The 19,011-nt window shown below is 36.0% G+C and overlaps 1 protein-coding gene across 14 annotated transcripts in view; it reads left to right on the forward strand.

Moving 5' to 3' along the window:
* Positions 1–19,011, forward strand: part of wnk1b (WNK lysine deficient protein kinase 1b) — a 107,779-nt gene that overhangs the window by 50,610 nt on the left and 38,158 nt on the right. For 13 of the 14 annotated variants that reach the window (XM_056456013.1, XM_056456017.1, XM_056456015.1 and 10 more), the window contains exons 6-10: positions 7,874–7,962; positions 9,056–9,275; positions 9,624–9,936; positions 12,004–12,188; positions 16,687–17,976. In XM_056456013.1, coding sequence (XP_056311988.1) covers positions 7,874–7,962; positions 9,056–9,275; positions 9,624–9,936; positions 12,004–12,188; positions 16,687–17,976 — 2,097 coding nt within the window. The remainder of the gene's footprint in view (positions 1–7,873; positions 7,963–9,055; positions 9,276–9,623; positions 9,937–12,003; positions 12,189–16,686; positions 17,977–19,011) is intronic. The other variant, XM_056456026.1, reaches the window with a different exon arrangement.

Consider the following 19,011-nt stretch of genomic DNA (forward strand, 5'->3'; position numbering starts at 1 on the left):
TAAAAAATTTAAAGTACAAAAATTTCCTTGCAGTTATTTTTCCCTAGAAATAGAATAAAAGCAATAAATATTGCAGTTGAAAGTATACATTTCCTATTTTATTATTTTTTATATATTATGTTTCTACTTTAACAAAGTTGAAATAAAAAACATTCTCTAGTGTCATATGATTTTTCAATCCTTTAAAATTATATACTGTAATGAAATAATTTGGGCTCAAAAACGTTTATGATTATTAATGTTAATAATGTTATGTTGAGTGAAATGTTTTTATGAGATATTTTATAAGCTACTGATAATTTGTGTGCAAATTTTTAAATAAGGATGTTATACTTTAGATCATGGCTTTGTAGTTTACCCCTGTAATTTAAGTGTTCACTTTTTACAGTGCAATATTTAAGATCTATAAACAGATAATTTTATACCGAGCTATTTTCATGAAATTAGAACCTATATATTATTAATAATAATAATTATAATAATAATAATAATAATAATAACAATATTAATAATTGGATAATAATTTTAATGGGCAAAATACCCATTAAAAAATTAAATACAATAATTTCCTTGTAGTTATTTTCCCTAAAAATAGAATAAAAGCAATAAATATTTCAGTTGTAAGGATACATTTCCTATTTTATTCAGTTTTAAAATTTCACATTTCAACTTTAACAAAGCTGGAAAAAAAAACATTCTCTAGGGTCATATGATTCTTCAATCCTTTAAAATTATATACTATGATTTGGGCTCAGGAAACGTTTATGATTATTAATGTTAATAATGTTATGTTGAGTGAAATGTTTTTATGAATATTTTACAAGCTACTGAAAATTTGTGTGCAAATTTTTAAATAAGGATGTTATCATTTAAATAATTTCTTTGTAGTTGTACAAAAGAGCAGTATGTATTATGTATATAAGTATTATGTATGTATATAAGAGTGTAGTATTTAAGATCTATAAACATAATATTTTATACTGACCTATTTTCTTGAAATTGTAACTATTAATTGGAACTTGTATAATAATAATAATAATAATAGTTGGATAATAATTGGATAAAAATTGGAATGCACAAAATACCCATTAAAATTTTTTTCTTGCAGTTATTTCTCCCTATAAATAGAATAAAAACAATAAGTATTGAGGAAATGTTATTGCGTTTGAAAGTAAACATTTAAAGAACGACATTTATTAGAAATCGCTCTTAACATTTTCCTTTATAATGAAGTCATTTATAATAAATGAGTATTTAATAATCATATGATTATACATTTTTAGAGGGAAATATTTTAGAAACCAAAGCTACTACAGTTCAATTGATCTGGGCTTTAATGAATGAAAAAAAGATAAAAATAAGATTTCATTTAACTAATTCCAGGTATCTTTGCAAGACTATTACGAAATATACAAGCTACAGAATTAGACACGTAAGATTAGACACGTAAGACAAAAACCGAACAAAACTGTCTAAATAATATAAAGATCTTCATTTTGACCAGTTTGCTCATTAAGCCCAATTTTATCCCAGACCCACCCAGAAAGAAGTAATTGTCCAAAAATAAAACAGTCGGATATCTAAGTGTGTAAGATCTCTTTTTTTCCCCTTGCCAGCTGCAATAAAAAATGTAGCTTTGATTAAATCAGCTTTATAGCAGTCACTGATATCAGCTTGTGGTGCGTCATGTGTTGACTTTCCATGAAGTCATTCTCTGGCTCAAACAATCGCTTTCTGCAGCTTTAATGTTTTTTTTTGTTTCACGTTTGACAGAAACGGTTCTGTTTGAACTCAAAATATTCAACAATATGTTTTTTTTTTCTTTCTGGATTTATTTCCAACCTCTTTTAAGCCATTGTGCCGCAATAATCATCATTGAATTAAATTCAGCGTCTATTTCTGGACACACAATGTTGTTTTTGAGTACAATCGAGGTGAATGTCCCTGAGAGTTATGCCTATATATGAATCCAAGACCATTGTTGGAAGGATGGAAAAGGCCGGTCATGTTGCTGCGGTTTTATAAATTGAATCAGTTTTTTCCCCCTCCGTGTCCTTTATTATCTTTCGCAGAAGGAAGAAAGAGTGGAATTGTAAGACAGTCATGAGCTTTATTTTTCTCATTTAAGTCGATAGGCTGGTCATATGATGCTAGAGGTTGAAAATATGATCAGTAGAAGCTGAAAAACAACTGGCTGAGGATTGTGGTAAGCCGGTAAGAGGGTCACCAGTAGGGAGCAGTACAGATTCACCATGCTGAATCAAGTGTGTTTTGGGGTTTCTTGCTGGTTTTAGTATCAATTTTGATTGTATAACCATTTTAGAGCAACTTTGGAGACAGAAAATGTCTTGAAAGCCTATAGATGAGTTTAGTTCAGTCATCATGGTGGTGCAGCAAATTCAGATTATTTTGGTTTTTATACCTTCCCACCTGTTAAGTTTAGAAAGTCTAATGAACATCCTACATTTGGCCACTCGGCCTCTCTGAAAAGCTGGCGTCCACTCTGCCTGAAGGCTTTTTAATCTCATGAAATCCTATCGCAGAGGCACAACAGTTCACTGAGAGACGCAATTTAAGCTTTACGCAATCAGAAAAGCACTCAGCTCAGTGGACCCAAGGGTTACCCTCACAGACAACCAGATGTGGGACTTCTCCCATCTCGGCTCCCTCAAGCAAATGCTTTCATTACAATGAAGCAGCTCTCTATGGAAGCATCTAATCTGAAAGCAGTGAGAATGGAGTGATTTGAGCCCGAGCGGTCATGGAATTGGTGTTACGCTGGTCAGATCTTCTTCCCTTTCATTATAGTGGTGATTAAGCTAAAGAAAGGCTTTTTGGAGGTGGGAAGTGAGTATCGCTGCTGCAAGCGGATGGAGTGTTCCAACTTGAAAATTGCTTCGCAACAAAAGACATCAGATTCGTGGTTTAAATCAGGCATTGTCTGGGAATGTGCTGCTGCCAGGTTTTAAAGTGCACATCGCTTATCAGTAAGCCCACACAGAATCTGCCCGCACAGAAATCCGCAGATTTTCAGCCCATTTTTGAGTCTATTTTTTTAGTTTTATGTAAATCTGTGTAAATTCATATCTATTCAGTTTTTAAATTACTTTCAGTAATATTATTGACTAATATGAAAACGTTCATATGATTTATATACAATACAGTTTTGTAAAGTAATAATTTTGGTAGTCTTTTAGTAGATATATTATATGAGAGACTTGCTTTGTTTACTAAATAAATGGATCTAATAGGATTTGCATTGTAAACTATTTTTTATTTAAGATTTATATAAATCCGCTGATTTTCTTTTTTTTTTTTTACAATATTCTGCGTAGAAATAGAAAAAAATGTCTGCAGATTCTGTCTGGCCCTACTTATCAGGCTCCATTACAACATGAATGGCAATTTAAAATTGTGTAGCTTCTTGAGGAAAGATTTAACAGAAGATATCAATGAGTATGTTTACATAGACACCAATAATCCAAATTTTTATAAGATTAAGACAACACTCTGATTAAGAGTTTTTGATTAATTTTTGATTAATTTAATCTGATTAAGGTCATAATCGAACTAAACAGAAATAGAATGAAGACATGTGAAGCATGCCAATTTTAATTACATTATTGAAGTGCAGTGCAAACATGTAAACACCACAGTCTATATAGTCTATATAAACACTGCTGTTTGACACTATTCTCTGCACCTACAGTACCTAATTAGTAAAGGACCACAGACACCTGCATTGTGAAATGCGAAGGTTTTTTTTCATACAGTGTGCAGTATCAGATTCCATTAAAACAACACTCTTCAGCAGTTCATACTGCATCCAATATCTTAATTGTCATGGGAGCATGAATGAAATGTTCCTGAATAAAAGTGAAAGTGCCAAACTGCAGTTAAAGTCGACGAATTAAAGATGAAAAACCCTAAATTACATGAAACTCCAGAGGAAACGTGGATAGCGTGATGATGTTAATCGAATTATATGCTATAACATGTAAAACGAGATCATGTAAGGGACATTCAAAAAGCAACTCATGTAAACACTTTAATCATATCATTGTCTAAATTAGATTTTATAGATATTTAAGGAAAATAATTTGATTACTGATGTCCATGTAAACATAGTCAATGACAAAACAGTCAAATAGAACTTGTTGTAATCGTGGACCATAATATTTCTGAGACCTGCTTAGAATGTAATGTCCTGCATTGTGATTACTGTTTGAAAATATGCTCTTTTTAGGCGTCTAGGTAAATGACAACCACTTTTTTCCCCATTGAACTCAATATATATACATTTTTTTTAAGAAACACTTGATATAGTTTGTAAGCTTTTGATGTCAAGGGTGTTTTTCTGCTGGAGATATTGTTGCCCTAAAACTCTCAATAAAATAGTTACATATAAAAAATAACTTGCATATGCTATAGGATTAGTATAATAACAGAAAATTTAAACTTTTTAAAATTTACTTTTCCTAACCCTTGAAATCATTCATCATCCTATGCTTAGACTGCATCAAATGTAAATTCTAGATGTGCTGCTGAACGAGTTCAGCCAGAAAATAGTACTTATGAATGGTAACCCAAAGTCAAAGTTGAAGATTGCTTTTGTTCCTTTTTCCCCATCCACCCACCAGCTGTTTCAAAAGCCTTCTTCACTTCTCTCTCTCTTTCTTTCTCTCTCTCTCTCTCTCTCTCTTTCTCTGCTTTGTTAAATGCAAAATGATTGCTTGTAATTTTCCACCTTTATTAACTGGTTCTGGAAGCTAGGGAACAGCATGTATCTGGCTTTAGGGGACCCATTCACAGCGTCCCTAACAAGCCTTTTAAATCACCTTGTTATCGGAATACTTTGGCGTTCTGGCTTAATTCTGTTAGATGCTCCGTCATCGGTAACTTTGTTTGGCAGTGGAATTTGAGGGGGGTTACAGACTTATATAAGTAGGTAATGCTGAGACAGGGAGAGCAATAGTTCAGGCAGACCACTCTGTAAAGCAACACAGTGTTCCAGGATTTCACTTGTAAGTTTCTTGCATGCTTTTGTGTGTGTGTGTCTGAGGTGGTTTTGACAGCCTAAGTCTCCGTATGTTAAATGATTTTGAAAGTGGATGTTAAATGTGGTAAAAATAGCAGGGTGGCTTTATTCAGTATGAATGATTTGTGGGATGTTGGCTTTATTGCAGTTTGAGTTTATTTCTGTTGTTTTTCAGGGCTGGATCTAATTGGATCAAGTGTTGCATTGCTGTAAATCTGCTCTGACATTCATAGATGAAGTAAAATTGAATCACATTTCGTAATAATTTAGCACTAAAGTGATAAACATTTGGCTAGTCTTATTAAAAATCTTATGCAAATTGTAAATTTTACAGTATTTAGTAGAACAATTAACTTATTGTAGCTTTATTACTATATACACACTTCGCATATGTTTATTTATATAAATATATCTGTGTGTATCACACTTCAGTGGTTTTCAAGTTAAATAGCTGAATAATTAAATGATTTCAAATTTTGTCATTGTACTAATGCCAAAATAAATGTTTTAAATATTATCTTGGAATTAATAATAATAATAATAATAATAATAATAATAATAATAACACGTCCTTAGGTTTATATAGTTCTTTTCTGGACACTCAATAATGTTGTTATATTGCACTTTTTGCTATTTGCGATCCAAGTACAGTATGAAACTTATGACTTAATGAGTTCCCTATGACGGAGTTGTAAATAACATGTTGAGTTACTGAAGTAACAGGTTGAAATAATCTGTATCTGGAATGCCATGGATGTACAGTATCATATTCACTATGATCCAAACCACATTTAGACGTATACAATCAATCAAAAAAAAAAAAAAACACTTATTAATGTGCTTGCTATAGACTGATTTCACGCAGCCGCCATTTTAAAAGCGTAATCGAGGCTGCGGTGGGAAGAAACCCAGAAGTATCGCCTGAGTCACACAGGAACTGTGTACCTGGCTGTATATCTTATCCAGCGGAGAGAAAGTGACATAAATTTATCATTTCACCACCTTCCGAGTGACCCAAAGGTCCGTTCTGAATGGATAAGGAAAATAAAAAGGGTTAGGAGACCTTATTTTGAGCTAAGGGAAATGGTACTAGTTAGCTAATGTTATCTTTCCCAAGCACACATTTTAGATGCCATTTATCAAACTCAAGTTAATGAACTGATTCTTTCACTATATTAGACTTGTCACGAAACTAAATGTCAGTACTTAAATTTATAAAGAACGTCAATTTCCTGCACTTTCTTACACAACGCTGATTCGCCATTGTGTTCACCAGTGCTCAACAGAAATGACTGTGATTGGCTGTGAAGGTCATCAGTTCACTGCACTTCCGATGTTAATCGAGTGCAAACACAGATGAGTAATCGACTGATCTTCGCAGCTTTAAAACACTCAAGTGTCCGTGTATCTGTGTATTCACTTGGTGAGGAGCGGTGAACTGATGACCTTCACAGTCAATCACAGTCATTTCTGTTGAGCACTGCTGAACACAATGGCTAATCAGTGGTGTTTAAGAGCATGCTCATTTTAAAATTTCAACATAGTGCCAACACTATTACAGACAACACAATGATGTGCTACAGAGGATTGCATTATTTTATCGCTCACCAGGTTACATAGGCTGAAGCAGGGAAATGTCTCCACTGTGTTTACCTGGTGACATGAACTGATGCCTAGGAGGACACTTAAGCATATTACTCTCACTGTACGTTCACACTGAAAGCAGCGAGAGCGTCAAAGTAGCCAAAAGTCATTCATTTTCAATGAGAGCCGGTGGCAATAAGCGGCAAGGAGCAGCATGGCGCGTCTTCGCCGGTAATGAGCTATGACGCAGTTCGGCGGCAAGTAATCAGAATGAAGTCCACCGCTTGAGAAGAGGTCAGAGAACACAGACCTGTGAACTTTGGTTCCGACCACAGTTGTTCCCAAGGGTTTGATTATTGCGGTCACCAGATTGCCAATTATTTACTATGTTTTCTTACAGGAACATGCATTAAATAAGTTACTGATGTGCTTTAATGTTGTTACGTTATATATTTATCTTTAAAAAAGCGTGAATCTCATGCGACAGTACAAAACATTATTGCTGCTTCAGAATATTTCAGATATATGGACACCTATTGGATAATTAAGTGGAGCAAAGCCATACCACATGCAACTCGATCTTCCATTGTTAAATGAATTTGATAAGTGCGCAACATTTTCACGCTAGAAAGCATGTTTTATGCGGGAATGTAACTGATATGCTGCAACGGCCCCTTTAAATACAAGATCAATGTAGCAAATTTTGATAGTCCCGCCACCGGAGCTGAAGGCAGACAGCGTTGTTGCCAGAGCGACCTTGGACGCTCTCACCGCTTTCAGTGTGTACGCACAGTTAAAGAGGTTGTGATTTTGTTTGATGCCTAATATGCTTTTAATTGTTTAAATATCTGCATTTTGAAATCGCAGCAACAGCTGGAGGTTTGTAGTCCACAGCCTGTTCTTGCAATGTTTACAGTACTGATCCTATACTTCCACAGCCTTGCTTTCGTGTTTTAAAATGGTGGCCACGTGAAATAAGCGTATGGCAGACATCGCTATTGCTATGTTTGTAGTTGGAGATTTGAATAAACTCTTAACCCTAAGTATTAAAATTTGTCTCATCTTCTCGAATTTGTGTGAAATATATAATATTTCAAAGTGTGTGGTTTGTTGAGGAATTGATCGGATAATTTTTCACCTAGAAGACATTTAGTATGTAGTTTCATTAAGTCCCTGTGGAGCTCCAATGAGATTTCTTTCACAGCACAGAAGACATGTTGATTTAATGCTCTGTTGTGTTTTACTCCACAGGGAGTTAAACCCGGCAGTTTCGACAAGGTAGCCATTCCAGAAGTGAAAGAGATCATCGAGGGATGTATTCGGCAAAACAAAGATGAAAGGTAACCACTGTACACACACCCACGCCACATTCACAGAACCCATTCATCTAGTCATACTTCAGTTCTCCACGACATGTGCCGTGTGCCTGCCTGCAGATGAGGTGAATCCGTGCTGATGTGCGGGTATATCGTGGTGCTCTTATATGGAATATACACAGTAGCAAGAGATAAGAGGATTCCCACATGCTTGTTTTGATAAAGTTCCAGCAACAAGGCTCTTAGTGAAGCAGATCTGTGATCACACCAAGCCAAGAGTGTGATGCATCCTCATGCTATTACCATACTGTCACTTGTTAAACATCAAGTATTTATATCCATATAGTATTTTAGCTTAAATATAACTGATATCCATTTAAAGTGATGAAACCGATGCTGAAACCGATGAAAAAAAATAAGGAAAATTGGTGTGTTGAGCGTAACATGAGACAATGTCTGATGTTCTGCTGATAAAGCTCTTGAAAAGCTGATGTCTACTGTATCCTGCCAATCAACCGAGCCCGCTTGAGTTAGTTTCTTTCCTCATGAGTGGCCTGCCTACATAATTGATCATGCAATGTTATCAATTTACCCTTATATCAATTATATCATGCAAGGCTCTATTAATGGCTAAGCTTTTAAGTCCTCGGTTGTTTAATTTGCTGATTCGTGTTAAATATTCATTATTCTCATTGTTCATAATTTCCCTCTCATGTGTTTTGTTGTTTTGATGAGGGCTTTGAGTGGAGGAGTGCAAATTTTTTCGTGAAATAGATGCCACGTCTTCATTGAATGGCGCCGCATTATTAAACTTCATTTATTGGGAAAGTCTGGAGAATCCTGAAACCCATTAAACATCATTTTGATCATGAGACAACAAATTCAAGGCCTCGGGTCCTCAATATTTCCAATTTATTTTGCTTGGCTGTACCAATCCTGAATCAACTCCATTTAGTGACTCTTTTTTTTTATTATTACTCAGAATAGGACAAACCCCGACAGATCATTTTAAGTGTGATCGGAGGATCTGTGTCTGTCATGTGCTTCTAGATTTGTTTCATTGATCGAATGAAGTCTTGTTTTGCTTGTGATGTGAATTTGGCCTTTTCCTCAACAGATACGCCATTAAAGACCTTCTGAACCATGCCTTCTTCCAAGAGGAGACCGGGGTGCGGGTGGAACTGGCTGAGGAAGACGATGGGGAGATGATCGCCATCAAGCTCTGGTTGCGCATTGAAGACGTCAAGAAATTGAAAGGCAAATACAAAGACAACGAAGCCATCGAGTTCTCCTTCGACCTCCATAGGGACGTGCCAGACGATGTGGCTCAGGAAATGGTAGGTTTATTAACATTTCTCTAAATATGACTGTTTATAAATAATATTGATTATTTACTTCTATATATTACTGGTAATATTATTTGGTTCTTTTCTGATTTATTTAATTTATTGTGTATTGAAGATTGTTTTTGATTGTAAAAGGATGGGTTTTGGTGAGGTTTTGGATGTAGTAGAGTTTTTGTGTCTGTAATTGTTTGCTTGTTTTTTTGTAAGTTGACATGTCTTTATTGGACCCCTTGAAAATGAGATGTCGCATCTCAAGGGGTTATCCTCTAAATAAATAGTTATAACAATTGTTTTGAAGATGCACATGGCCTTGGTAACCTCTGCTGTGTTGAAACGCAGGTCGAGTCGGGTTATGTTTGTGAGGGTGACCACAAAACCATGGCCAAGGCCATCAGGGACCGTGTTTCACTAATCTCCCGCAAACGAGAACAACGTCAGCAGGTGCGAGCCGAGCAAGAGAAACGCAAGCAGGAGGAAGAGCAGAAACCGGTGTCTAGTGAGTCTATAAAGAACGTGGCTGGAGCTCAAGGAACACAAAGTTCTCTACAGAGTCAGTGTAGTTCCCAGCCTCCAACTCCTGGCCTCGTGCAGCCTGAGTGTGAGGAGCCTGATGCAGATCTGCAACATCAATACATGCAAAGTGGAATAACCTGTAAGTGTTGTGTAATTGTTTGTTGCTTGCTTTTTGAAAGTTGTCATGTCTTTATTGGACCCCTTGAAAATGAGATGTTGCATCTCAAGGGGTTATCCTCTAAGTAAATTGTACTGTAAAGTACAGAACAACCCATTATAATTGATCTAGCTACAAAAATCTCATATCACGATACAAGTCATCTCATATGTATAATAATATATATATATTGACCACATGGAAAGGATGTACTCATTCATATGTGATCATATTTCTTATTTTATTTATTTATTAACTTCAGGGCAACTGTTTGATTAAAAATGTAGACATATGAAATAAATATGAATTAAATAAAAAAAAAAAAAGGGATTCTCAACCGGTGGGCTGCGGTTAAAATGAACTCGTAATATTATACTATAATTTTTGGATTTCATTATTAATATGCTACACTAAAATTATCAAAGTAATGCATTTCTCCTGTTCTATGATTGATTACCTCAAACTCTGCGCTAAAACAGCCTCATGATTGTGTCTGCAACTAGAACACGTAAGTCTGTTCACTCATAATGTATGCGTGAAGTGAAAGTAAAAGTCTGTTATTGTGTATTATTGCGTGAACTATTGAATATATCCACATAGTTGTCCAAATTAATGTCTTGTGAGTGTTTTAAAATGGACGTGCGCCCATACAGGATGATCTAGCGAGGCTCAATGGTGTTTCTGCCACAGAATGTACAATAAACTTGCACAAAAGCTTCAGATGCGCTCTGGCGGAGCTCTTCACTGTTCCTGTCAGTGATCTCCTAATAATATCCAGCTGCAAACTCAACTGCCACTAGATCGACACATTTCAACAGATTTAGGGTGTTTTACTCTTTTACATTTGTCTGTATATTTTTGAATAGTAGATATTTAAAAGTAGATATTCAGTCAGTCCAGTTTAAAGCAGAAGCTGGTCTTTTACAATCTCCCTGTTGACCTGTGGTTCATACATATATATATATAAAATGCTGATAATCGAAAATATTAGAAGGCACAACAAATGTATAATAAATATGTAATTAAATAAATGTTCAAATGAGCATTTCATACAAACATTTTGGAGAAAACGTCAGGCAGGTGGGCCTTCAATAATTGCTCGGAGAAAGAAGTGGGCCCCGCAGTGAAAAAGGTTGAGAACCCCTGATTTAAAACACTTTATAAAAGTGAGTATTTACAGATACAACATAAAAAATAAACAAATATCACTTAATAAAATGCAAAATGTAAAGCAGGGGTGCCCAATACGCCGATCGCAATCTATGCTTGATTGCAAATGAAGCGTGTGTGGATTGCACGGCGTTAAAATAATAGATGTCAGCCTATCATCCATCCTCACTGAAATTTGTCGCTTGATTGACATACAGGGCAGCCAGTCTGATATCTGACCATTTCTGGATACCACACATGTGCATAAAATTGCACCAACTTCTCTAAGTGCTGCAAAGCTATGCAAAACTATAGCGGTTAATTTCTAATATGTTCCACCTTTACTGATGATCATTTGGTAGGGTGCTTGAAACTGGCTATCAGCAGCTACTATCAGGACTATGCTACCCAGGCTGATTCCATTCAGTTCAAGTCATTAGAGTAAGGTAATGACAAATATATTGAGTTGTAGGCTATTGCACAATATGGGTTCATACAGTTATGCAAAGATTCCAATAATATATATTGTACAAATACAGAATTCTCAATATGTTTAAAAATAAATATATGTTTAGTATTTTCATATTAGGTAGAACATTTTGACTTTTCATTTTAGAAGTAGCTCACATGCTGGAAAAGTGCGGGCACCCCTGATGTAAACATTGTACTTTCACGATTGCAGCTTTGTTTCTGTCAGCATCCCATAATGGTGTGTAATATTGCACTCATATACATAAACAACAAAATAACAATAAAACAACAAAATAAACAACAGAGCATAATATGAAATGATAGATATTTTTTGTCCATACACTGTATACTGTATCGTCTAATTACACAACCCTAGCTCTAGCTGTTGTTTCCTTTATATATATTTCTGAATGTCATATCTTTCCCCAGTGGCTGACGGGACGCTTGACAGTGGTCAGGGTTCATCACTGTTCTCAGAACCTCACCTCAGCCAGCTAAGCATGTCGTATAGTTCTCCTACAACATCCCAACAACAGCAGGTCCCAGGACAGGGCTCCTACGCTCCCAGCTCTCAAGCTCCCCAACAGCACACTGCATATCCCCAGCAGCCCATGGTAAGTCACAGGAGTAAAGTCAAGTCAAGATCTCTGCAGGTTCAGTGTAGCAGCAGTTCACATAGTCATTTCCTTAATCAGTTTTTCCAGTTGCCACTTACTGGTGATTTTACAATTACAGTGCAATTTTACAGCTTAAGCAGTGTTGTTAGCACTCCTAACTTAGTCACATTTTACACAATAAATTACTGTTATGAATTACTTCAAAATTGCTTTATATTTTAAGTTTAAGTGAGATATGAGTGTAATCTGGATGTAATACATTCAACTTCAGCATCAGTAGCATTGCTTCACTGTCATTGGCAAATTCTTTACTCTTGCTTTGGTAAACGGTTTATTGAATACATTCTTCATTAGGTCATTAGGGTAATTTCTGCATACTCTTTTATGATAAATACTATGAATTTGGATGTATTTATTTTGCCACATATTGTTTTTTTTGTCTACTATGTAGTTTTGTGATAATTTATTTATTTATTTATTTATTTATTTATTTTATTTATTTAGATATACATAGCTTTCCTTTTATTTGTATTATTGTGCTTAAATGTTTAAATGGAGAAAAAAACAATTCTTGAATGTAGAAATTTGAACTTTAATAGGGAATATATATATATATATATATATATATATATATATATATATATATATATATATATATATATATATATATATATATATCATCATACCTTCTTGCTTTGTTTATTAATCTCTCTTTAAATATATATATATATATATATATATATATATATATATATATATATATATATATATATATATATATATATATATATATATATATATATATATAAGAGAGATTAATAAACAAAGCAAGGAAGTATGATGCAGAAAATTTAATTTAAAATAAAAACGTGTCCTTTTAAAAAAAAGGTCTAATATATAGTGTTGCGATTTTTATTTTTTTTATTTATTTATTATTATTATTATTATTATTTTTTTTTTTTAATTGATTTATTTTTATTTTTTTTATTATTATTATTTTTTGTATTATTTATTTATTTATTTAATTTATTTATTTATTTTTGGATGCAACCGTTACATGTTTTGAGTTAGATAAACATTTTTATTAGTATTTTTAAAGGTTTAAATGGAGAACAAAGAAATACTTTTAATATTTTAACTTCAATAGGAAATATATTTTGTAAGAAATAAGAATAAACAAAGCAAGTATGATGCAGATAGTTTTATTAAAATAAAAATGTGCCGTTTAAAAAAATGTAATTACAATATGCCCTTGATCCTATTAATAACAGCTTATAACAGCATTAAAACTCATTTAAAATGATGCTGCAACATGTTTATCTTCAGTTACAATCTATTTAGATCAAATGTCTGAATGAGTTTCCATAATTTGTGTAAAGGTAAGATTTTAATGAAGCAATACAATGCTGAACTTTACTTAGATTTCAAATAGCTTTGATTGAGAAACAAATGAATCGGTTTGACTCTTGCATATGATTACTTTGTGGCTGCATGCATTATCTTTGGAGTTTGCTGATGGTTTGTTATTATCAGACACTAAATGAATGATGCATGAGAAAGGAAAGCAAAGACATAACATCTACTCTCTAAATAGGTTTGATTACTTTCATACAGCCTGCTCTCAGTTCTTTCTCTCTCTTTTCTCACTCTTTTTTTTTCTTCTGAATGACAAGTATATTTCCACTTCCCATATGTACATGAGCTTCTGTTCCCTGTTGTTTTTTATGTATTTGGGTTACTTTGTTATTTGATTCATTTCACTGTTTTAGTTCCTCCCAAGAAGTAGTGTTGTGTAGCATTTATCATGCAGTGCAGACCGCCAGACCTCCATCACTGTTAGTGCCAAGACCATATATTTTGTCCTGGTCACTTAAACTGCAATATAAGCTTTACAGCATTCATAAATGGATCTGTTCAAACATTTCTTAGGGATTTATATATTTTTTAAATGCTTACTTGTTAATTTTATATTAGTTTGCATCATTTTCTATCGAGCCTGAACTTATTTACTCATAAATACACGTCTTGATCTCAATAACTCTCTTTATAATGGGCTATATGCACACTGACTTTTAATTGTCAGACAGCCAGCCTAAGGGCTCCCGATGAACTTTCCATTACAAAATTGTCACGTTTAAAATCTGATTTCTTTAAAAATCAGCAATCTTCACTGCCTGTTTGATATACGATATGAAGTGGGTCTCAGATCGGACAAGAAGCACTGCATTAAATTCCATTTCACCCCGCCATGTCTTTAAATATGACGTTTATTTTTTACCCCAGTATTTTCAATGACGCCGCTAGTGGTTATAGCAGTCTTTCATCTCGTTTTACGCTTGAACAACTAAATGAATGCTTAAGTCTCTTTAACTGAATGTATTGTAATTACATTACAACATTGAAGCTGTAAAAACAACCTTGTGAAATTGAAAATGGTCACATTAGGCTTTCACTGGAGGTTTATCTTTGGCTTAAAAACTAGCTATGCAAAGAGCCCATTGTAATTTTCTTGTTTTTATAAATAAATTTAGTTCCCTTTAATTTTTTTGACTTGAAATAGTCAATATCTGCAGTCCGCACTGCATTGATGACTGTTATTTTACATTTAGTTTTGTTCCTCTGTTTTATACCCAATGTGCTATATGTGGTCTTTGTTTTTACTGTACAAATACTTTACCAACTTCTGTTGATGCTGTTTTTTTATCATAAAACATCTCAGGATTGATTTCATGTGATGTTTTTATGGATTCTTTCTCACCTCAGTTTGTATTCGTTGTCCACAGTAGACTGTCTATGCATTAGATTTCTTGGAGTCTGAATGCTGCTTATGCAATGACACAGTGTCATTTTTAGTTCCATATGTTGTTTATCCACACATATATTTTCCATTCATTAACACGCATAACTTTTCTATGCAACCTGATTAATTTCAGATTAGGTTGGACAGGTATTATTATTATAATCACACAATCTCCATACAAAATCTGCTCATGATTCATGAAATCAGATTTTGGCGATCTGTCACAAGCAATCATATAGCTTACATTTTTCTGTTATTGATAACATGTTTTCTATTGTACAACTAGTTCCGCGTTTGAAAGATCATGAATCATCTACTGAACCAGGCACATTCTTGTACTATGACTCAACGATAGATTTTATCAACATTTAAGTAGGTCGAGAGTCATTGTAGATCTTAGAATGCAATCTTTTGAATCAAATGTTATCGTTTTCTGTTGGTTATTTGGCTTTGGTTCTTTCTGTGCCATTTTTGTTGTGTTCCACTGTGGTTAATAGTCAATTCCCCTCCTTCGCCTCCAGCCTCCTCCACCTGTCCCCCGTCGTCGTGGTCGTAGCATGTCTGTTTGCGTGCCCTGCTTTTCTACCACTTCTGCTCTGTCGTGCCCTCCCAAGCCACCTTCCACCCCTCCTCCAGTCGCATCAGCCCCGCTCTCACCCCGGCTGGGGAGGCCAGATGGGGAGACGTTCGCAGGCCGACTGTCCAAAGCACTGGAGAGCGTCCTGCCCCTTCACTCTGCCCCGCCCCGTCGTCGTGCCAGCCTCCCAGCAATCTTTGCCAGTCCTGTATGTTAGTGTCTCCAAGTGAACCAGGATTCTTATGCTGAGCTGGACTTGAGTGCAACCAGGGTGTCTGTAAGGAATAGAAGTATAAGAAGCTTGAATTGATTGGAAGATTGGAATAGATATGTGAAGGCAGTTTCTTGCATCATTTATGACAAAAGAAATACCAGTGCTGTGATCTAAAAAGTAAAATGGCATCTTTCTGCGTTAAATAAAAGATTGAATTGAATTTAAGCCTAGCCATCTCATAGAGCTAAGCAATATCACACTATTTTAATGCTAGAACTATTATTAGACTTAGAAATGCTTGCTGTGTCTGTTTTTCAGCTTGCCTAGTCTTAATTCAGTTGGCATCAGCCCCTTAGGAATGCTGGCATTAAGATAGCAGTGGTCTGTTGACCAAATGAATCATTGTGTATTGAAACACATGTATAAATAACATCTTTATATGTTTTCTTCTATGACAATAGTTAAGAGTTGCTTTTTTGACTCCTCTTGAGTCAAACAATCTGTTATATACTGTACTGTATAATAATAAAATCCCTTTCAGATCCTCGAGTTAATCGGGTCCACTCAGCTAGAAACCTGTGCTCATATTAAATACAGATTGGCATGAACTGCAATCATAAGAATGGTTCCTAGCCACCACAGTCTGTGAAGCATCTGTATTTAATTCTAAATCTGTCGCTGTCAAGTGTTTACACCTCATTTAGCCTTTAAACATCTCTTGACTTATTCTTTTGTCATTGAGATATCTTTGCCTGATGGGATATATTTATATAAATTATTAACTGTTTTTTCTTCTCTTGTTATCTTTTTATTTGATCTCTATCTTTCTTCTTGCTTTGTTGAATTTTGTGATGCTGCTTTTTCTACTTCCTCACAAAGATGCTGTATGTTATTGTCACTGCAGCCGCAATCAGTGAGTCAGGCGTATGGCGGAGGAGGCTCAGGTCTGGTCGAGCCCCCACTCTTTTTCCCCACCATCCCGGAACGGCCCGTCTCATTCTCTCCTCCACCATCTTGCCCACCTAAAGCTTTCAACGTGCAGCGCCGCAAGAGCACCTCCATCCTAGAGGCCCACACGCGTCACTTCCAGCCCGCCTACCACCGGAGCTATGGCAGCAGCCTACACCCGTTCTCTGGCGTGGAGGCACTTGGTCCTACAGTCGAACCCTCTATGTTTATGATGCCTGGTATGGCGGCTCAAAGATTGGCTGATCCACTTCACTTACAGCCTCCAACGGAATCACTATATGGATATAAAGATGTAAGAGCCGAGCAAGAAGAAACAGTACGCAGACTCAGCCTCAACCAGGCTGCATTAATGGACCATCTTGAAGCCATGGCCTACAGTGGCTACCCTATGACTGCGCATCAGCTAAGCCACATCAGCTTCCATCAGCAAATGCAAGCTGCCGCCGCTGCTGCTAGCTTAGCCTATGAGACTAAGTCTCAGCAACCTGGGCCAGCCTACCTACACCCTCACGTACAGAGTCACATGCGCTTGACCCACAGCCCAATCCCCCAACTACCTCCAATGAGTGTCCCTAGCTCTGCTTCTGCACCGCAGCAAACCACAGCTGTAGATCCAAGCTATCAGTCCCACTCGTTTCCCCATTCTGCACCACCCGTTTTGGCTCATGCATCAGAGCCGAACACAGCCTTTGAATTCCACATGCACAATCTCCAGGCAGACCCAGCCATGTTGGCATCTAGACTCTATCGAGCTCGTCGGGGCTCCATGGACCTTAACCTGGAGGAAACAGGTGGCAACCCGGGATTGTGTAGCCGACTGCAGCCAGTCACTGAAGAACTGTACAGTTATGTGAGCCCAGAGCTGCCTCTTCCTCCAGGCAGCCTGCTGCTTCATGGACCTAAAGAGCTCAGTCCTGAACCATCAAGTGACTCCATGACCTCCTCTGATGCTGGGGAGTTTCATTCACCTCCGCCACATCAGTTGTACCAAACTCAAGAGTGTTCTGCTGCTCAATCCATCCCACAAGCAACTTACTACAAAACAGATGGAGGGAGTAATGTCAGTGATGGACACCCACCCAGTCAACCTACGTTTCTGTTGGTTCCACACTCTGAATCATCCACAATTTCGTCTTCACACATCAATGCCTGGGCCCGACAACCATCCCTTCCACCGGACCTCACATTCCACGAGCCTGCCTTGTCCCATCAAGGCGCTAACTTGGTACCTAGAAATACTCGTTCTCGTCCACCTTTCCCCAGCACTCCCTGTCTCTATCTCAGTTACCTAATTTTTATTTTTTTGTCACGTGGTTGTGGTTTTAACCCTCTCCAGCCATAATTTAGGGCTCAATAAGGTTCAAAGGGTGCATTAAAAAACCTGCTTTTTAAATCCCCTTGTGCTTAGACATTTCTTTATCCTCCATCGGGCAGTGTGATTTGTTTTTCATTGATATTCATTGCGGATGTGCTTTGTAAGTATTATTTGTGTGTATGTTCATATAATGGTGTATATGATACATGTGTGTTTGCACAGATATTACGAATAGCATACAAATCTGAATGTTTGTTTGCCTCTTTCAGATTCATTTATTGATAAAGATTTATGTCCAACTGTGAACTTATTAGAAATTATTTAAGACTTAATTTGGGGAAAGAGATCTTAAAAGTTCTCACTTGCAGAAAGAGGCATGAATGCAGGATTTGTATGTACAAACACACAGACACATACAACACAAACTGGGGGTTTGGACAGGTTTGCTTTTCTCCTCTAGGTTCCTCTAATCTTGCTTATAACGTTCCTTTAAAATAAAAGCCATGTTTTGTTTGGATGAGTTATACCATAACCGCTGCTTTTAGATCTGCTGCTACATTATAGTTGGCTGGAAATGGTTAAAACGTTTCTCAGTGACTTTAATTTTGTCTTGTTGAGTACACCAGTTGTAAGTAAAGAGCTACTAGCACAAGAACCCAACTTTTGTTGGCTACTTCTATGTGGTGTAACTTCATAAGCTCAAAAGTCATCTTATAACCCTTAGAAGGCTGGCATCATCAGTGCCATCCTGCAGTCCCATGCTCCGTCTCAATTTTATACACCTTTTCTTTATCTTTTATACCACTTTTATTCTCATCCTATCTGCCAAGGCTTATTTTCTGCTGCTCTCTTGCTAGTAATGATTAAATTCTTCAGTATTATATCAAGGTAAGGTGATCTACGTCTGGAGCAACTATACTTGTCTGTACCTCCAAGAAGAGAAGT

This window comes from Danio aesculapii, chromosome 4, assembly GCF_903798145.1.
Source record: "Danio aesculapii chromosome 4, fDanAes4.1, whole genome shotgun sequence".
NCBI lineage: Eukaryota > Metazoa > Chordata > Actinopteri > Cypriniformes > Danionidae > Danio > Danio aesculapii.